Source organism: Balaenoptera acutorostrata, chromosome 2 (genome assembly GCF_949987535.1).
Source record: "Balaenoptera acutorostrata chromosome 2, mBalAcu1.1, whole genome shotgun sequence".
NCBI classification, from domain to species: domain Eukaryota; kingdom Metazoa; phylum Chordata; class Mammalia; order Artiodactyla; family Balaenopteridae; genus Balaenoptera; species Balaenoptera acutorostrata.
The window spans coordinates 3837469-3858080 of NC_080065.1; the positions used below are offsets into that span (position 1 = coordinate 3837469).

Below are 20612 nucleotides of genomic sequence, written 5' to 3' on the forward strand. Positions count from 1 at the left end.
TTTGTAACAGGGAAAGCTGGAAAGCAGCAGAGGGGCACCACGTCAGGGAACGTTTCTGTAATAAATCGCAGCGGGCCCAGCACCCGGAGCACGTTTGAGCGTCCACGTCAAACATGATGTTCGAAAGAAAAATTCAACAAAGAGTTAATAAAACAAAATAAAGAAAAACCTGAATTTAGTTTAAAAGTTTTTTTTCTTATTTTTAAAATTCTAATACCTTTTTTTTTTCAATTCACAGCACTTTTTTTTTTTTTATAGCTACTTTTATTTATTTATTTATTTTATTTTTGGCTGTGTTGGGTCTTCGTTTCTGTGCGAGGACTTTCTCTAGTTGCGGCAAGCGGGGGCCACTCTTCATCGCGCTGCGCGGGCCTCTCACTATCGCGGCCCCTCCCGTTGCGGGGCACAGGCTCCAGACACACAGGCTCAGCAGTTGTGGCTCACGGGCCCAGCTGCTCCGCGGCATGTGGGATCTTCCCAGACCAGGGCTCGAACCCGTGTCCCCTGTATTAGCAGGCAGATTCTCAACCACTGCGCCACCAGGGAAGCCCAGTTTAAAAGTTTTAATTTAACGAACGGAACATTCTCAAGTTATGATGTTAAGTAAAAGTCATGCACAGACACTGACATTTCAAGTAGTGGGTGAGTGGGTGTCATACACGTTTATAAAACTGTACAGAACAATGAGAAAACTCCTGGTGTAAACTCTCCAATTTTCCTGACTAAGCATGTATTTGTTTCGTAATAAAAAGTTGCTATAGGGCAAATGTGAGTGAAGAGGCGGGGAGAGGAGAGTGCAGCCGGGAAACAGGGGGACCAAGCAATCAGCAAGAGAGCTAAGTAAGCCGCACGTCCCGTCACAGGAGAGGATGCTGAGGACGGGAGAGCAGGGCCACCCGCAGTCTGTGTCCCGCTCGAAGGGGGAGGATGGCCCCCTGGACACCGGGAGGGCGGCAGGGCCGGAGGAGCAGTAGGGGCCTTGGCCGGAGTGGGGGGCGAGGTGAGAGGTCACGGCAGGGCAGGCAGGACCTGCAGGATCCGGAGGCCTTTGCCCTTAGAGACACAGGAGCTGGTGGAGGGTTCCAGCTGGGGGGCGGGGGAGGGGCGGGAGGCAGCAGGGCAATGGCTCTGAGCCCCCAGGAGAGCCTGTGGGGATGAGGGCCGAGCCTGGAGGCCCCACCTGAAGCAGCTCTGGGCACCGGGCGCTGGTGGCCCAGCTCTCTGAGGACCTATTTAGAGCCCAGAGCTCGGGCCGGAGGGGCCAGGCGGCACTGAGCTCAGTGCGGACAGGGCTGCAGGCTGCTCCCAGGACCCAGGGCTCCAGCTGGAAGGGGGTCAGGATGCCCCGCGTCCCACCCCGCCCCCCACCCCACCCCCCGCTGGCAGTGAGAGCCGGGGAGAGAGGGCCCCCTCCCCTCCTCCGCAGGTGGGGCTGTGGCCGGTGGGCGGGGCTCCGAGGGTGGGGAGAACCCGAGTCCTGCAGAGCCAGGCGGCTGTCCTACCATCGGGTCTTCCCGGAGAGTCCGGTGTGCGCGCGGTTGTGGTGTGTGTTGGGGGGGGGGGGGGTGGGCGAGGCTCACCTGAGCCGCTGCCTTGGCGTTTGCACAGGGGGAGGGGCCGGCAGCGCCCAGGGAGCAGCCCGGAGGGTCTGCGGCGCCTCTGCAGATAAGGCATTAACAGTCTGGCGGACTCGCCCTCCAGATCTGCTGACGCTTCCTTTCGGCCCAGGTGATCGGGGTGAGGTGCCAAAGGTTCCCTATAAAGTGCCGGGGCTCCGGCCCGCGGCCACTCACCCGCCGCTCCGGCCGCGCCTGAGGGACCCACCCGGACCCACCATGGTCAGGCTGGTGCTGCCCAACCCTGGCCTGGAGGCCCGGATCCCGACGCTGGGTGAGCTGGAGAGCCTCGAGAAGCAGGAGAGCGGCTCCCGGCCCCAGTGGGACAACAAGGCGCAGTACATGCTCACCTGCGTGGGCTTCTGCGTGGGCCTGGGCAACGTGTGGCGCTTCCCCTACCTGTGCCAGAGCCACGGCGGAGGTAGGCGGCGGGCGGGCGGCACCCACACCTCCGCGCCGGGCCCCACTGCGCGGAGGCGGGAGGCTGTGGCCTGGGGGCCGGCGTCCCCCTCGTGCCAGGCTGGCAGCACCGCCCCAGCCCCGCACATCCAGGGCCTGCGCGTCGGGGAGGCCCCCACGCTCCAGCGCCCTGGAGCCCTGTTCCCAGACCTGGTCTGACCTGGGGGTGGGGGTCGGCGGATCCCCCTCCTCTGAGTGTGGAAGGTGCTGGCCCGACGGGCAGTAACGCCGGCCCTTGGTGAGGCCACCAAGTAGGCACCGGGCTGAGCCTTCCCTGTGTGTCACCTGCATCCCAACCTCACTGGGCAGCTCGCTTCGTGATGGACCGAGGAGGGGCCGGGCCGGGAGCAGGAAACCATGGAGAAACCCATGTGCACACAGGCCGAGGCAGGGGCTCTCTCCCCCCATCCCGCTGCCGCCAGAGGCTTCTGGGGGCCTTGCCTGGAGCCCAGGGGTCTCCTTCCCCAGGGGCTGAGGCACCCCCTCCCCCCCAGGTTCTGGATCTGGGTCCCCGTGGCCACGTCCCCCCCCTGCCTCCTGGTGTCCACAGGCTGCAGGGATACAGGTCACACTGTGGTCCCCTCTGGCCCCCATGCCAGCCTGGGGCAGGGGAACTGGACCCGGGGAGGAGGTCTGGGGAAGGTGCAGTGCTCGTGGGACAGACGGCCCCGAGAGCTGGCCGGTCGGATGCTCAGGGTATGCTTCTGGTTCTGTGGGCTCTTGAATGCTCTCCAGGGACGTGAGTCAGTTCTAACTCTGAAGAACCTGCAGGCTCTCCCAGGCTTTGTGACACGAGTGTCCTCAAGAAGAGCAGACGTGGAAGTGGCCTCCCGGGGTCCCCTCAGTGATTCCCCCCAAGGACTCGAGCTCCTGGGTGTCCGCGAGGGTGTGTCCTCTGAGCCTCTGGTCCAGCCTGCGCTTCCCTCTGTGCCTGGGGCCCCAGGGAGCCTGCGAGGTCAGGGACCCCCAGGCTGAGCCCGGCCTATTCTTGCCGGGCTCTCAGCTGCTTCAGTGAGGCTGGTGCCCCCGCTCTGAAAGGTGCTGGTCACGGCCCCTGAGGGGCCATCCTGGGGGAGGGTCCCAGCATCGAGCTCAGCACAGGCACAGGAGGTGGAGAGGGAGGAGGGGCTCACCGCTCCCTCCGCACGTGGCGCCCAGGGCGGCTCAGGATGGACCCGCTTTGTGGGTGGAGGCCGGGTGCTTGTCCCTGAGAAGAGGGGCCTGGGACCCCAGAGCCGGGGAGGGACGCCCGGGAGGAACACGCTGGAAGCAGCTTCAAGGTCTTCAGTGAGAGTGACAGAGCAGAAACCAAGACCTCAGACTCCCAGAGAGCCTAGGCCCTTGACTAGGAAGAACTCCCCGTGGGAAGTGGGGTTTCCGGGCCCAGCTGCACACTGGCCGGGAGCCCGAGGGGCAGCGCGAGAGCAGCCTGCAGACCCCGCTGATGGAGGCAGCTGGGGTCCCTCACGCGGCCCCGCCCCGCAGCTTGGGCGAGGGTGGAGGTCCAGCCCCGGACACCCGGGCGAGGCTGCCGCCGCGCCCCGGACAGGTCGGGACTCTGGTCCACCCGCCCCACCCGGAGGGCCGGCTCACGGGTCAGGAGCTGGGTGTCCTGTCCTCCACGCCCGGGGGACAGTCCCTGAGGACAAGGCCGTGGGTGGCCGGCGACCCATCAGGGTGACGTTCCCGCCCCCGCAGAGCCAGCTGTGAGGGAGAGGAGCAGTTGTGCAGCTTGAGGAGAAAATGCCACCTTTGAAGGTATTTGAGCTCCTCCCACCCTGACCATCAGTTCTGGTCTGGTGAAAACTTACTTTGTCTCCAATTATTTCCAGGACTTTTGGGTAATTCAAGAAGTAAAGGATCTTTTACTTTACTTTAAATTTTATATTATGAAAAAAAGTAAATACAGAGAAGTAGAGAAAGCCACAATAAAGACCCCCAGGCCCCCGATGGAGGCTTGAGCACCAACAACGTTTTCCCGGTATTTGTTGCGTGTGTGGCCGTGTGCAGCCGTGTGCAAGCCGAGCCGGCTGTTGCCCGACCCTGGGGGACCAAGCTGTCACGGGCCTCTGGGTCTGGGTCTCCGATGGGTCCCGGCATCTCGGCGAGCAGGGGGTGCGGGGGTGCAGCCCTCGCCTCCACCCTCCCGCGGGCTGGTCTGGCCTCCGCTTGCCTCTGCTCTGGGGTGAGTGTTTGCTGTCAGCAGGTAGCAGGGGTCTGTGACGCTGAAGGAGCTGTCCCCCTGTGGGCAGGCTCGTGGCCCCAGCCACAGAGGAGGAGCTTGCTGGCCCAGAGCAGCCCCCTGGGCCGGCGGGTGTGGGAGCCCTGGCTGTGTCAGCTCCCTGGGGTTTGGGAAGAACCTGCTGCTTTTCTGGGCGAGGGATGTGGGGGACGCTGGCATCTCTCCCCGCCTCCCTCCCCCACCCGTCCGCACCGCTCCTCCCTCCACGTCGCAGGGTGGTCTCACTTCAGGAATCTCCTCCTTTGTCCTTTGTGCCCCTCCTTCCCGAGTCCCCGGGCGAGCGTTCCGTCGTCGGGTCCGCACGCACGGTTATAAATCCAGCTGGCAGACGGGCAGTGTACCTGCTGCCTGCCCTCTGCTCTGACCAGGAGTCCGGCATCCGGGGGCCACGCTTGCATTCAGCTCCCTGGCCCCACGCCGCACCCCGCCCTCCCCCGTGCCAGCTGGGTTTCCAGGAGGTGGGCCCCCCCCCGGGGTGCCTGGATCGCCAGTCTCCACACCCCGGCTCTGTCCACTCCCTCTGCGAGGGCCACCTCTGCCCATCCAGCAGATCCGGGGCACACACGGGCTGGGTGCTCCCATGGGGGACAGGGCCCAGGCGAGGAGGGCAGAGCAGGGCCCACGGGAGTGCGGGGTCCCGGGTGGTCCCACTTCTGGGGTCGTGACCTCTGGGCCCTGGACAAACCCAGGCCTCGTCTCCACCCCCAGGCCCTCCGGGCAGCTGCGGTGCCCGCGGGGCAGTGCCACGGGGCTCTGGTGTCCCCTGGCCTGGGGGACCTGGATGCCTTTCAGGGGGCCGCTCTGCCAGACGCTGACTGGGACCCCACAGACCAGCAGGGTGGACCAGGCCCAGGGAGGGCAGGACCCGCCCACGCGACTTCGGCCCCTCCCGCGGGCCGGCTCCGCGGCGGCCTAGCAATTTCTCCCGGGCACTAAGTCCAGATCACGGAGCTGGCAGGGACGCAGGGAAGGCCCTGGGTGAGGGCGGGCGGTGGTGTCACTTGGGGAAATGGCAGGGGGACCCACGGCCCCTCCATGGGTGTCTGGGGAAGTGGGCAGTGCCCAGGGGAGGCTGGCCGTCCGCTGAGGCACCTGCTGCCCACCCCCCACACAAGCCCAGCCGCAGAGCCACCGCAAATCCCCCGGTAAATCCTCGACGCGGGGGGGCAGCAGCCTCAGTTTCCACTTCGCTTTCCTCCTGGAAGCCGACTGAGGGTTTGCGATTATCCTTCATGATTAAACAAGAGTGAGGCACCCCTGGGAGACTCCAAAGCCGAGAGGTACCCCGCACCTGAACCTGTGCCACGTGGGCCACCGCCAGGCCCTCTTCCGGCGGCTCCCTCCTCCTCCATCTCGCTTCCTGATTTTCGGAGAGAAACTCCGTGTCATTCTCCCGGGGGTGTTTACCTCTCCTGCCCCCGCGTCTCTCTGTGCATGTGTGTCCCTCCGTGGGGGCCGTCCCCATCTCTGGGGGCCTTTGGAACCATGCCGGGCACCGGGCACTTAGGTGGCTTTCCTCGCTCACTGAGACCCGCAGCCCTCCCTCCTCTGTCCCTCCACCTCCTCCACACCTGCCCCCACAGAAGAGGAGCCCGTTTACAAGGAAAGATGCATATTCCCTGGAGCCTGAGTGCCCGCCTCCTGCTGGTGCTGCCAGGGCTGGGGGAGCCGGGCAGGCGGACTGCACATGGGCACACGGGAGGGCTCACTGGCCCAGCCCACCTCTGCGGTGCAGTGGACATGTGCTGGTCCCACCCTCCCATCCTCTTGAAGCTGAGCTTCTGGTCCCCGAGGAGCCTGTGGGAGGGAGAGGTGCCAGGACCACAGGCAGGAGGGGGGGGCTTCCTGGAGGAGGTGCTATCCAAGTGAGGTTTTCAAGGATGAATAGGAGTTTCCTGATGGAGGTGAAGGTGCAGGGAGACTGGGGGTGGGGGGTGAGTAAAAGTGGCATCGTGAGGGGAGGGGACAGGATTTGGAACCATGGGGTTGTTTTCTTCTTGGTAGTTCTGCCCAAAAGATTTTCAAATCAAGCTCCCGAGAAAACGTCAGATAGACAAATCTTATTTCAACTTTACCTTCACTGACAGAGGGATCGCAGGAGTCCCTGCCCTGAGCCTACGTCTCCGGCCGTGTCCACAGACCTGGGGCAGCTCCCCTCCCCTCCCGCAGGGGATCCGTCTGGCGGGCCTTCCTTTCCTGGGGTCTTTCCTCATGGTCACAGCCCACACCCCTTGCTTCCTGGCCCTCAGCCCCCTGGCAGCCCTGGAACCGGAAGAAGCCTGTCCCTGGAGCCCCAGGTTGGGAGAGAGGCCTGCGGCCGATGGCCCCTCAGCGTCCTGACGTGGAGACCGAGGAAGGCCCACGGGGAGGGAGGAGGTGCCGCTGGGCTCTGGGGCCTGTCCCCCCCAACGTGAGGGCTCTGTGGAGGCAGACGGAGGAGGGAAAAAAGAGAAAAGGCCGAGGGACTAACCCAGGAGCTAAAGGGAGAGCCGGGCTGGCAGAGGCTGTGGGCCCCCCGCCCCTCCCCCTGCCCACCCCTCCAAGTCCCTCTCGACACACACACACACGCACTCTCAGCACGCGTGTGCACACAGACACACACTCTCAAACACGCCTACACACGCACACACTGACGTGCACCCATACATGCACAAGGACACACATCCATGTGCACGCTTACACCGAGCGTCCACATACATACGGACACGCCCACACGCTCACACATACACACTCATTCACATACCCGTGGACACACACACACTCAGACACGTGTGGATGCACACATGCACGCACACACGGGCACACACACACACACAGTGCCACGCCAATGAGGACCTCCAGCTCAGGGTCTGACACCCACGCTGACCGGGAGGCCAGTGTGGGGAGGTGGTGGCCTGGCTGGGGTCGGGGAGAGAACAGGGCAGAAGCGAAGGATTTGAGATATCTGGGGGAGAACAGAGAATGAGCGTGTCGGAAAAAGGAGGCGGGGCCGGGGAGAACGAGGGGGCGAGGTGAGCGGAGGGAAGGCAGGGAGACGGGGGCTGCACAAACACCCCAGACGGGGTGTCACACCCAGGGTGCGGGGCAGATGCGGGGCACCGCCTCACTTGGTAGGTTCACAGCTGGACACCCGGCCACTTGGGGCGGAGAGGTAGTGCCACAGAGCGAGCATGCCAGGGCAGTGCTGGCGGCCCCGGTGTCCAGGGAACCCAACCGCAAGACCCCGTCAGGATGGACCTGGATCCACTCTCAAGTCCTGAAGCAGTCGTGTGTTTCCACTTCTTATCGCCCAGTTTCGGCTTCCGAGCTCCGTCCCGACTACTGCTAACGACCTTTGGTAACCACGATTGTGCTAATCTCGGCTGCATCGCGCTTGGCACGGTGCCAGGCCGTGTGCACCTGGACGGCCTCCCCTGTTTTCCCCAGAGCCCGGGTCAGGGGGCTGGGAGCAGCTGGGGGTCCCGACCTGGCTCAGGCCAGGGCGGCTGGTACAACCATGGCTTTTGGGGGCTGGGGGTGGTGGTGCTGAGGACGGAGCAGTGGGAAGGGGCACAGAAAGGAAGGGGCGTCACTGTGGGCCGGGTAGCAGAGCCCAGTGGGGCCACGTGCACCATGAAAGCAGGTGTCACCACATCCCCGTCCTTCATTTACGTTCAGCAGATGTTCATGGGGCTCCTGGTCAGTGCCAGGCTGGGCCCTGGTGCCCGTCAGGGAGCAGAGCCGTCAGGCGCTGCGTCTGGCTCCTCCACGTCCCCAGAGCAGGGTCCCTAAGCCTCAGATTGAGACACGCTCCTGCCAGATGTCCGGGTCGGCCTCTGAACCCCTGGCCTCTCCCCTCTGCCCTTCCCTACCTTTGTGTGAGGGTGCTATGTGTGTCCACGCCCCCCGAGGGGCTCAGCCTGGCACGCGCCCCGCCCCGGGCCCCACCTCCACGCGGACACCATCCCTAGTTCTCCAGGGGCGGCGGGGCAGACAGCGTCCTGCAGGGATGGCAGACGAGGACGAGCCGGCCCCCGTTAGGAGGTGGCGTGAGCCCCGCCCACAGCAACGCCGATGGCCATCAGCACGGGCACTGTCGACGGCGACGTCCTTTGTGCTGTGGCAAACACCTGTGCAGGTGGCCTCTGCGGTCCAGCGAGCCGCCCGCTGATGACGCGCCGCCCCTCCCACCCCAGGGGCGTTTATGATCCCGTTCCTCATCCTGCTGGTCCTGGAGGGGATCCCGCTGCTGCACCTGGAGTTCGCCATCGGGCAGCGGCTGCGGAAGGGGAGCGTGGGCGTCTGGAGCTCCATCCACCCGGCCCTCAAGGGCGTAGGTTCGTGTCTGTGCCCGGACTCGGGGGCCTGCCTGGGGTCCCGTGTTGGCAGCAAGCGCCACCCCGTCCTCCTTCCTTCCCTCTACGTTTCAGGGAGAGGAAGGTCCCAGGGCTCCATGGCCCCCGCCCTGAGGCCTTTGCAAACCCTTCCTTAGAATCTCCTGGGGTGCGGCTGCAGGGTCCAGGCCACCAGGGGCTAGCCGGGCAGCAGAGGACGTCCCGAGTCCCCAGGCGTGCAGGGCCTGGGAGGGGCAGACACGTGGGGAGAGCGGAGCGCCCCACTGCCTGCCCAGAGCAGGGACCGGGAGGGACGCTGACCGCTGGGGCTGCCCCCTGCTGTCTGGGGCCTCCGTCCACTCACTCGCAGTGGGTCAGGAGGCTCCCCCCAGAGGTGACCTCCCCACCCCCCCTCAGGCATCGCATCCATGTTCGTGTCCTTCATGGTGGGTCTCTACTACAACACCATCATCGCCTGGGTTATGTGGTACTTCTTCAACTCCTTCCAGGACCCCCTGCCGTGGAGCCAGTGCCCACTCAATGCCAACCAGACAGGTGAGCCCTGGCGGGCCTGGGAGGGGGGGCGCCGGCCCACAAGCAGCTACCCTCTGATTCTCCAAAATTCGCATGGTTGTAGCCCAAGTTTGGCAAAAACCAGTGCACAGAAAGGGGCGGGCCCTGCCCCCGTGGCCTCCCTGGCCGCACTGGGACCATTCAGGGCAACTTCCCTGTCTCTGGGGATCAGGGAGGGTGGGGTGAGAGTGAGGGGAGGTCTGCCAGGATTAGACCATGCCCCCCTTGGCAGGGTCTCTCTGTGGTTCCGTGAGCCCGGGGGGCAATCAGGACCCTGGGACCCCGGGGCTCAGAGTGGTGAGAGTGTGTGAGGTTGAACAGAGCTGCCTGGTGTGGGCTCCGGCCTGGGACCCCCAAAGACTGGTGACCCCCTGAATGGCTGAGTGTCATGGGGTGGGGGTGGGGGGAGAAGGCAGGCAGTCGAGGCCCTGTGTGCACGCCACACGTGTGCCTGTGTGTGTGCATGTACCTGGGCTTGCATGTGAGTTTGCATGCAAGTCTGTCTGTTTGGTGTGTGCATGCTTATGCATGTACACAAGTAGCACACGTGCACACGATTGCATGCAAGTGTGCTCGTGTGTGCACACGCCTGTAAGTATGTTGTGTGCATGTTGTCTGTTGTGTGTGTCTGTGTGGGTGTGCACACACATGTGCATGCTTGGGCACAGGCGCACTGCACCCCTGGCGTCCATGCCCTGGCATCTGGGCCTGAGTTTCTTCCCTGGGGGTCCGTGCGCTCTGTGACCCACACTGACGTGGGTGCCCGTGCCAGGCTACGTGGAGGAGTGTGCCCGCAGCTCCTCCGTGGATTACTACTGGTACCGGGAGACCCTCAACATCTCCACCTCCATCGACGACTCGGGCTCCGTGCAGTGGTGGATCCTGCTGTCCCTGACGTGCGCCTGGAGCGTGCTCTACGTGTGCACCATCCGCGGCATCGAGACCACTGGGAAGGTGCGGGCACTGCGGGCACTCCTGGGGGCGTCGGGGGGGCACGCCCATGCCGCCGCCCCTTCAGCCAGCTCCGAGGGTCCAGCCCCTGCGTGCCCTCTGTCTGGGAGGGCTCTGCTGGTCTCCCGGGCCGGCGCCGCAGACTCGGTGCTGGACCAGACGGCTCTCAAGCACGTGTTTAAGAAGCCGAGTGTGGGAGTGACAGTGACGTCCATCTGATTGGCAGGAGCTAAACAGTAACCGCGTTCACAGCAGAACATAGAAACCAGAGAGGGAGGCCGGGGCCCGGGACGCACGGGGGAGAGCCGCGCAGGTCCCACGTGGCCAGCCCTCCTCTTCGAGGCCGGGGCCCCCACCCCCAGTCCGGCCTCCTTCGTCCCACACCTGCCACCTCCCCAGGCCGTGTACATCACGTCCACGCTGCCCTACGTCGTCCTGACCATTTTCCTGATCCGGGGCCTGACGCTGAAGGGAGCTTCCAGTGGCATCGTCTTCCTCTTCACGCCCAACGTGAGTCCCCGCCGTCCGCCCGCTGGGCTGGGCACTGCAGCGCCTGCCGGGTCCCAGGGCCCCTGGGTGTGGGCCGGGCCTGTGCGGGTCACGAGCCGGCTCAGCTGCGGCTCTGGCTGGAGGGTCATCAGCTGTCGCCCCTCTGACTGCCAGCTGGTGGCCTCGGCTGTCACCTTGCCTCCAGGCTCCTGTCCCCCCTTGGGCGCCCCTCCTGTGTCGCCCGCGCCCCCCATCCTGCGGCGCACAGCTGAGGGTCTGTTTGGCCGCAGGTCACGGAGCTGGCCAACCCAGTCACCTGGCTTGACGCGGGGGCCCAGGTCTTCTACTCCTTCTCGCTGGCCTTCGGGGGCCTCATCTCCTTCTCCAGCTACAACTCCGTCCAGTGAGTGCGAGGGACAGAGGGTCCCGTGGGCGGCAGGGCTGTCAGCGCACCAGGCGCTCTGGCGCTCACTCGGAGCCTTGGTCTCCCCGTCGGACCCGCCGTGGGAATGAAGGGAGGGGACGTGCGCTCTCCAGAGGCGCTGGTCCGAGTCTTCTGGACTGTGGTCGGCAGGGCCGTGAGCAGGCGGGCGGGACCTGCTTACCCTTTGGCCTCTCCTTTGTGCCTTGGCCCTTGCGGCAGCGGGCGCTGGTGCTCCCCCCTCCGTCCCCCACCCCTCGGCATCCAGCACCCCGGGTGTGGGTCCCCCACAGTCCACCCCAGACCGACACCCACACAGGAAGCGCCAGAACCCCCCAGGGCCTCCAGAGGAACGCCGTGGTGTCCGCTCATCTCATAAGCACTTACGGAGCGCCTGCTGTGTGCCCGTCCCCGCCTCCCGTGCGCCAGGACCCATCCTCCTGGGTCCTGAGTCCCTGCGTCGGCAGGGGCAAACCAGCCCAGTGAGCCTCTGTCAGGTCGCAGGCAATGCGAGACTCGGAGAAAAGGAAGGACCGAGCAGGGCGAGGGGTCTGGAGCCTGGGGCTGGGCCGGCTTGGCGTCAGGGCGGGCTGGGGCTCCAGAGGCCACGTGAACAGAGACTCCGACGGCGGGTGGGAGCTGAGTGTGGTCGCCCAGGCCGAGGGTGCCGTGAGGTCCAGCGGATTGGCAAGGAGGGAGGTAGTTGAGGGTGAAGATTCAGCTGCTTCCAGCCGCACACACCCACCCCCTTTAAAGTGCACAGTCCCGTGGCTTTTAGTGTGTTCACAGAGTCATGCAACAATGACCACTAATCCCAGAATATTTCCAACCCCTGAGAGAAAGCCCGCGCCCCTCAGCAGTCAGCCCCATGCCCTCCCCGGGAACACTCAGCTGCTTTCTCCCCGGCGGGCCAGCCCCTTCTGGGCATCTCACAGACAGGCCTCCTCCAGCCTTCATCCTCTGTGTCTGGCTCCTCCCACTGAGCTTGAGGCCCTCGGGGTTCGTCCACATTGTCACACATGTCACGCTCCTTCCATCGTGGCTGAGTCGTCCTGAGGCCTGTGGATGGGTCGCGCTGGGCTCCGTTTACCACCCCTCGGCCGCTGGGCATCTGGCTGTGTCCACTTTCTGGCTGCTGTGAACGTTTGCGTCCAAGCTCCGTGTGCACCCGTTTTGGCTCCCTGCGGGTGTACCCCAAGGGGCAGGGCTGCTGGGCCGCAGGGCGGCTCGAGGTCTGACCATTTGAGAAGCAGCTCTCCACCGCGGCCGCCCCACCTCGCAGCACCCCCAGGACCGTGTGGGAAGCCCTGGTTCCTCCACACCCTCGCCCACACCTGTCACTCTCAAATGTTTTGGTTCCTGCCTCCTTGGTGGGTGTGCCGTGGCATCTCACTGTGGTTTGATTTGCATTTCCCTGGGGGCTCCTGATGGAAGCGTCTGGAAGGATGGTGTCGTCAGCAGGGGGGGAGGGTGGGGAGGTCCGTGGCCATGTGCTGAGCTGGGGGAGGCTTTGGGTGTCCAGGTGGAGGTGGGGGGTCCTCAGCTGTGAGGGCCTGGGGCCGGCAGGAGGGGTCCTTGGCAGGGGCAGGGGGGGAGGGAGGGGGGAGGGAAGGGGTCCAGGCCAGGGGGTGGGGGACACCTGGTCCAGGCCGCCTCTTTGAAGCCTCTGTGGCTGGTGGTCTGTAAGGTCCAGGCTGTCCTGCCCGCGTGGGGCTGACGAGTCACCTCCTGAGCCCAGAGCAGACGCTGGCCCAGCAGAGACTTGAACACAGGGATCTCCAGCTCCAGCTCTGGGGGTCCCCAGGGCTTGGGGGGGGCACCGAGGGGCCACCAGGTCGCAGCAGGGCTTGGGGACCGTCACCTGGCGTTTGGGCGGGTTGTGGGAGAGCCCCCTCCCCCATCCATGCCCAGGGGCGGCTCAGCCTCTCAGGCTGGCCCGATGGCTCTGACCGTCCCACTTGTGCCGGCGCGGGCTGGTCGGGCATACATGGCGTCCCCGGGCCTGTGGTCACCAAAGCTGCTTTCGTCCGCAGCAACAACTGCGAGATGGATTCGGTCATTGTGTCTGTGATCAACGGCTTCACGTCCGTGTACGCGGCCACCGTGGTCTACTCCATCATCGGCTTCCGCGCCACCGAGCGCTTCGATGACTGCTTCAGCGCGTGAGTGGCTGGTTGGCGCCCTGGCGGCCGCTGCATCCCTGCCCCTCGCCTCCGCCTCCAAGGAGCCCGCCAGGGCTGGGGTCAGCCTCACTCTCTTTCCAGGAACATCCTGACGCTTATCAATGGGTTCGACCTGCCCGAAGGCAACGTGACACAGGAGAACTTCGCTGAGATGCAGCGGTGGTGCAATGCCTCCAACCCCGCGGCCTACGCAGAGCTCAAGTTCCAGACATGCGACATGAATACCTTCCTCTCGGAGGTAGGCGCCTGGGGCCGTGAGGAGGGGCAGCGGGCACCTCGGGTGGACGCCGAGCTTCCCCCGGGAGCTCAGTTCTGACAGGCTCACCCCCCTGCCACATGCCGGCCCGCCCTGCCCCTCCTGCCCCTTGGGCGCCGGGTCTAGGGCACCAGCGTCTGCTGGGCCACGAATCCCACGTGTGAGGCCCCGTGATGCAGAGGCAGGGACCCAAGGGCCTCCATGGGCCTGACCTCTCCGTGGCCTCAGGTCAAACACCCGTGGTCCATATTTACTTTAATTTCTTCTACGAAAAGGTCAGAGTCATTATAACTGTACTTTTGAAATCACTCGACAGCTGGTGGCCGTCACGGTGCTGGGAAACCCTCGCCTGACGCACAAATGCTTTGAACACCAACCCCAGTGATGAGTGACGGTTCCTTCTGTGATGCTCATGGGCCAACATTTACTAATTTTGTTTTTGCAATTTTCTTATTTGGAGCCATCCGACATTTCGGGGCACGTGGAGCATTTTGAGGGCCTGGCACTGTTTCTCCGGCGACAGCACAATCTCGCCAGGAGCGGTCACAGAGCAGAGGGTCCTCCCTGCCTGGCTCTCCCCTGGGAGCCCCGGGTGAGAGGGAGGGAGTCACAGTGACTGCCCCCCGACCCCGCTGAGAGCCTGAATTTCCTTTCTTTTTAAAAAGCAACCTAATCGAGGTGTCAGTTCTCACCTGGAAGCTCTCCCGTGTCCAGCGCAGTTTGCAGGGTTTTAGTAAGTTTACGCCGTAAGTTTACGCAGTCCCGCACCCTGGAGGTCTTCCATCAGCTGTGCTCCTGCCGCCTCCCCCACGCCCCGGGCAGCACAGACGTGCTTCTGTCTTTCCACGGGGTCTGGGCTGTGAGACCCCGGACACGTTCCTCCACGGTGTGGGCACCAGGCCCCTCAGCCTCCCACTCTTCTGCGTGGAGCCGAGTCCTCGTGTCCCGGGCCCTCGTGTAAATGCTGCTACACTGACTTGGGCCCCGGCTTCTGATGGGATCCCGGCCCCGCGTGAGTCCTGCGGGGGCTGCCGGCTCCCCGTTCAGTCCCTCCGAGCTCAGGTTTCTCTGCGGAGGTTCTACCCCCGGGAACCCTGGCCCCCAAGAGGGCGAGCTGGTGCCTGAGGCCTCGCTGACCTGTGTGGGCCACATGTGGCCGCACAGGACCACCCACCCCGGGCAGAGCGTGGTCATTACGCACCTGCGGGCCCGTCCTTGGCGCTGCCTGCCCTGCGGGCTGCTCTGACCGCTGGCGGGCGCACGTCCAGGGTGTCTGCTTTGGGGACTCGCGCTCAGGCCCATTGAAGTCGCTTAGTGCTCTGGCCCCAGACGTGGGGGGGTGCCCATCAGCGAGCAGCTGGCAGTCCGTGTGCGTCTGCCGCGTGTGTCTGTCCGGCTGCACGGGGCCCTGACCACTGCTGGACAATGTGATCCACTTCCAGTCGTGAAACTAGTTCAGCTTTTTAAAATACACTTAGGGCTAAAAGACAAGGTCTGGTCATTTCACAAAATGGCTCACATCAGCCATGCTTGCGTGGTGCTGGCTTGGCGGGTGGAGAGCCGTCCGGTGACAGGGCCAGACTGGCCTGTGGGTGCCTCAGAGGCAGGCCCTGGGTGACACGCCTCCCCTACCCTGCAGGGCGTGGAGGGCACTGGGCTGGCCTTCATCGTCTTCACCGAGGCCATCACCAAGATGCCGGTGGCCCCGCTCTGGTCCGTGCTCTTCTTCATCATGCTTTTCTGTCTGGGCCTGTCGTCCATGTTCGGGAACATGGAGGGTGTGGTGGTGCCCCTGCAGGACCTCAAGGTCATCCCCAAAAACTGGCCCAAGGAGCTGCTCACAGGTAGGCCGGAGTGGGGCCGGGGCCGTGCGGGCCGAGCTGGGAGGACCGGCTCCGGGGGTCGTGGCCGTGGTGCAGCCGCCAGAGGAAGGGTGCAGACGTGGGGCCTGTGTCCCCGGCGGCCCACTCTGCCCCGGTGACCATGGCCCTGCTCTGTGCCCTGCAGGCCTCATCTGCTTGGGGATGTATCTCATCGCCTTCGTCTTCACCCTGAACTCGGGCCAGTACTGGCTGTCTCTGCTGGACAGTTATGCGGGCTCCATCCCCCTGCTCATCATCGCCTTCTTCGAGATGTTCTCCGTCGTCTACGTGTACGGCATAGACAGGTAGGAGGGAAGGCGAAGGACCGTCTCCAGTGGCCAGGGGAAATTCCCATCACGGGACGAGGGGATGCATTCGGGGCAGGACAGGGGGCGGCAGGCCCGCGAAGACACAGGACCAAGCCTGCCTCTCCCTTCTGGCCCGGCGTGATGTGGGCAGGGGCCTGGCCCTGGGAGGGCGACAGAGAGAGAAGAGGGGTCCCGCATGGATGCAAACCGTACCCCCTCCAGCTTCCAGATGCTCCCAGGCCTCAGGATAAGCGCTGGCAGCAGCGGGAGGAGACAGCACAGTCTCGGGGCGGGTGAGAGAAGCCAGGGCAGGTGCACAGGCAGGCCGTCTGCTGCGGGTAGAGGGGCTTCCCCAGGACCCCACCTGTGGGGAGGGAGCTGGGTGTTTTATTCCAGCTCGGGCTGCACAGCCAGGGCCGCTCCCAGGGGTCTGGGGAGGGCTTCTCAGGCAAAGAAAGGCAGACAAGTGTGGCCCGGTCAGCCATCCCTTGGCCAGTCGCTCAGGGCATCGGGGATTGGTGGGGACCCAGAAGGTGGTCCCTGGGCTCTTAGCAGGAGCTGGACTCGCCACAGATCCAGAAATAATCTCCTGGAATCAATGAACATTGAACTGCACGAGCCCATAGAGGGGCCGCCTCGGGGCCCCCTCCCTGCGCCACCAAGAGCACACGTGTGTAAGGACACACGTGCAGGGGCTCACTCAGCAACACAACTTGAACCAGCCTGGTGGTGCCGTGGGGAGACCGAGGCGCACTTGGGACACCTGCTGTGTGTAGCATCAGCAGACGTCAGGGAGGAACGTGGGGATGGAAAGGTGCGGATGCCACCGCACGTGTGATGCTGGCCTTGCAGCGGGTGTGAAACTGTATGAAAGAGCACATCCCTCTGTGAACGGCCGGAGGACCATTGAAGCCAGACACCGGCTCCGGGCAGCTACCCTGTGTCGCTTGCCTCGGGGAGGACGGGCCGAGCGGAAGAGTCCGGTCACGGGGCTCCTGAGCCCCGCAGGCGACAAGGCCTGGGCGCCTGTGCTTCTCCAGCAGCATCCTCTGGGTTCGCAGGGCTCTGGACAGCTCACGTTTACGTTCTGCCCACTTTGTTCTGATTTCTGCAGACGACAAACGCATCTGTGCAGAAGGGCATTGGGCACAGGACGGGGGGAGATGGTGAGGCTCCCCAAGGTCAGGGCTGCTGCCATGCCAAGGAGGCTGGGGCAGGAGCTTCGACGGCTTCCCTCCTCCATCCCCAGAGGCTCTGACCCCTCCTTCGCATCAGTGCCTGCCCGGGGCCTGAGGAGGAGGACACCTCTGACAAGAGTCCCCAGGTCCAGCTGGGCAGCGGCACCGTGGGACGGCGGGGCTTCTCAGAGGCTCCAGATCGGCTTCTGCCGTGCCCGTGGTGGTCTTCCTAGGGGAGGCGCGTATTTGCCCAGAAGGATGTGACGGGTCGGAGTGCGGCATCGCGGGACTGGGGCCGTCTGTCTGGCAGTGGAGAGGCTCTGCCTTCTTGGGGTTAAAGGCCTCTCCGTGTACACCGGTGACGGCCCCCTCGGCCTCTGCTTCCAGGTTCAACAGGGACATCGAGTTCATGATCGGCCACAAGCCCAACATCTTCTGGCAGGTCACGTGGAGAGTGGTGAGTCCCCTGCTCATGCTGACCATCTTCCTGTTCTTCTTCGTGATCAAGGTCAACGAGGAGCTGATATACAGCGTCTGGAACCCAGCCTATGTGAGCCCTGGGCCACCAGGTTGGGGGTGGGGGCCGGGCTCTCCCTCCCTTCACCCTGGAGGCCAGGAGAGAGTCACAGGGGGGAGAGGGCACTTCGCCCCGAGGGACCCCCCGGCTGCCTTGTCTGCTCACCCCAACGTCGCTCTCCCTCTCCAGGAGGAATTTCCCAAATCCCAGAAATTCAAGTACCCGAACTGGGTGTACGGCGTGGTGGTCATTGTGGCTGGGGTGCCCTGCCTTGTCATCCCTGGCTTCGCCATCTACAAGCTCATCAGGAACCGCTTCCAGAGGGCAGGGGACCGGCAGGGGCTGGTTGGCGCGCCGTCCACGGTCTCGGTGAACGGGGACCTGAAGTATTGAGTGGCCCAGCCCACGGCATGGGGGGTGGCGTCAGAGGAGAGGGTGGGCTGCATGTGTGTGCGTGTGTGAGCGTGTGTGCGCACGTGTGTGTGTGTTGTGTGAGTGTGCCTGCGTGGGGGCATGTATACATGGGCGTGAGCGTGTGCCTATGTACACATGTGTGCATGTGTGTGAGTGTATATACGTACGTGCACAAGAGTGTTTGCATATGAGTGGATGCTGTGTGAGTGTGCACGTGTGTGAGTGTGTATGTGTACATTGCGAGTGTACAAGTATAAACGTGTGTACACAGTGTGTGGGTGTGTGCCTACATAGGTATGTGTGTATGGGTGAGTGTATATACATGTGCAAGTGTATGTGTGCGTGTGTGGGTGTATGTAAGCATGTGTGCACAAAAGGGGACAGGAGGGACCCTCCTGGTGTGGGGACACACACGTGTGAGTGTGTATGCACATGCATGTGTATGTGTGCTTGTACATGTATGTGTGAGCAGGTGTATACATGAGTTGGCGCATGAATGTACTCGCACGTGTGAGTGTGCATGCATGTGCGTGCGTCTATGCACCGTGCACATGTATATCCGTGCGTATGTATGTGTATGCACAGCTATGTGTGTGTCTGTGTGTACGCATGCACGCCTATGGCTATGTGTGTACACATGCATGTTGCCCTGCGGCACACATGCCTGCCAGGTGAGGCCCAGCGGCCCAGGAGCAGACTGGTGGTCCCCTCGCCCTGCCCGCATTCCCAGGGAGAGTCAGAGCTGCAGCGGGGGTGTGCCTGCTGGGCGTGTCCTGCTCATCTTGGCCCCTAGGAACATAATCTCGTTGCCCGCCCCCCATTCCCCTCGCTGTCACCTCCTAAGCTCGGGACTCCCGCCGTGAGGTCGGGGCTTTGACCTCGTGGCTAGGAGTGCCCTTCCCAAGGCCTGTCCAGAAGAGGCCGGTGAGCTTGCGAGAACCTGGCAGAGCCCTGTGGGGCCCCGCCCACCTGCCGGCCGTGAAGAGCCCCCGAGTCTTGGCCACATTCCGGCGTCGTGAAGGCTGACCCACTTAATCACTGCATCTGGCCGCCATGAACAGACGAATAGTTAATAAAACTCAGCTTGGGCGATTTAGGGCAGAAAATCCCACTTCGCGCTTTCTTGAGCGGACAGCAACTGCGTGAGTACTTAGCCAGGTGTCGGGAAAGACGAGTTCCTGGGTCACCACCTCAGCCTTGGCCACCGCGGTGGAGGACCGTGCCTGCGTCCTGAGCAGCATCAGGGGCCTCGAAGGCCCGGAGGGCCGTGCACCGGGTGTCGCCAGCGGACGTCGGCCCCTCTCTCCCAGCCAGGGACGGGGTGCCGCACCCAGTCTCAGCCCAGGCCACGCGGCACTTGGGTGTTGGTTTCCAAGAACTAGTCGCCTCCACTTTCCATGGAAAGATCTGGAAGTTTAAGTTAAACAGGACCTTCTGAGGATTCTCGGCGCAGGATGGGAGACCCGAGTGGGAGTGGGTCCCGGCGCTATGTCCCTCCCACCTGGAGACGCCCCGCCAGCTTCCGCAGGACCCCCCCTCCCTGCTCCCCAGAGCGTTCCGACCCTCCTCTGGGGCAGCTCTGCTGCCTCCGCCCCGGGGCATGGAGGGGGACACGCTCCCACGCGTGACCTGGACGGGGCTGGTCCGTCCGTCTCTCTGTGGCTTGGTGAGGGTTCCTTTCAGACTTCACATTTCGCAAATTGTTAGAAATTTGGGCTTTGTGGGCATCGCGTGTACCTGTCTGAATAAATCACTGCCTTTCACGCTCTTGGCCTAAATGCTGTCTAAGTGCAGAGGACGCACAAGCAGCGGAGCCCCAGCCTCGAAGGGACGGGGCCGGACTGCGGTTCTGCTGCGCCCACGGAGCCTCCATTACCCGAGGCACCCGGTGGAGTGCAGGGGTGGGTGCGCCTTGACCTCAGGATATGGGAGCTGCTGGCCAGGTCGCTGTGGGGGGGACAGGGAAAAAACGGAGCAGGAAGCATGGAGGGGAAGGCCTGTGCGGGTAACTCGGGGCTGGGCCTGCCCTCCCCCTTCTCATCTCCAGCCTCCCCTCCCCCTCCCTCTCCCCCCACTGCTTTCCATCTTCTCTGATTCTCCCTTTTCTCACTTTTTCCTCTCACCCAAAAAGGGATCTCTAAAAAATGTGTCCCCTGGAGCCTGAGTTTCCGGGACCCCCATGTTTGGCATCCTGCTGCCCGGCTGCAAGACTAGCTTCCAGGAAACGTGAGATTATGGACGTAGGGCCCTGGCCTGTCCTAGTGGAAGCGTCTGCTGGGTCGGGCGGGAACGTGTCCAGGGAGCCCCCAGCGGGAGGCTTAGGCTGAATCCACCGTGTCAGCTCACTACCTCTCCAGCCCGCAGGCAGGAGGTGCTCCGAGCTAAGGGGAGGGCTCACATGTCCCCCCCGCCTGGCCAAGCCCCCTCCCCTGTGCCCTGGTGCCACCCTCCCACCCCAGGGGGCCCCCTGGGGATCCAGGCCCCCACTCCCTCCGCGACCCCTGTGGCTAACGGTGGGCTCACACCCAGCATGGATTCCTGGGCACCGGGGTGCCAGTGGATGCAGAGGGGAGGGCTGATCTTCTGGAACTTACCTGGGCATCCTCAGAAGAGGAACATTGGGAACCAGAGGGAAAGTTCACGTTCAGACAATTTGAGAAGTTTGGAAATCTCTTTGGAAAATAAATGTGGCTTAAAAATAAACACGGCCCCAGGCCCGGCAGTCCTGCCTGGGCATTTGCCCCACATCCACACAAAGCCGTGTGCAGATGTTCATCTCAGCTATTCCTCACAGCCCCACCCGGTCAGTGCGCAGCGGACACGGAGCCCC

General features: G+C 63.8%; 1 protein-coding gene across 1 annotated transcript; it reads left to right on the top strand.

Annotated features, from left to right (window-relative positions):
- Positions 1 to 1739: 1739 nt before the first annotated feature.
- Positions 1740 to 19545, top strand: SLC6A19 (solute carrier family 6 member 19). The gene is made up of 12 exons (XM_007191658.3): positions 1740 to 2037; positions 8493 to 8633; positions 9048 to 9185; positions 9976 to 10157; positions 10554 to 10664; positions 10934 to 11046; positions 13098 to 13226; positions 13329 to 13485; positions 15143 to 15347; positions 15511 to 15670; positions 17239 to 17401; positions 17558 to 19545. The coding sequence occupies exons 1-12, from the start codon at positions 1836 to 1838 to the stop codon at positions 17759 to 17761; spliced, it is 1905 nt and encodes a 634-aa protein (XP_007191720.1). The 5' UTR covers positions 1740 to 1835; the 3' UTR covers positions 17762 to 19545.
- Positions 19546 to 20612: the final 1067 nt, after the last annotated feature.

Excerpts from the sequence above, each read along its gene's own strand:
- SLC6A19 (XM_007191658.3), top strand. The coding sequence starts at position 1,836 with ATGGTCAGGCTGGTGCTGCCCAACCCTGGCCTGGAGGCCCGGATCCCG. Across the intron at positions 8,634-9,047 it reads CCCGGCCCTCAAGGGCGTAG|GCATCGCATCCATGTTCGTG; the intron begins GTTCGTGTCTGT and ends ACCCCCCCTCAG. Across the intron at positions 13,227-13,328 it reads TTCGATGACTGCTTCAGCGC|GAACATCCTGACGCTTATCA; the intron begins GTGAGTGGCTGG and ends CTCTCTTTCCAG.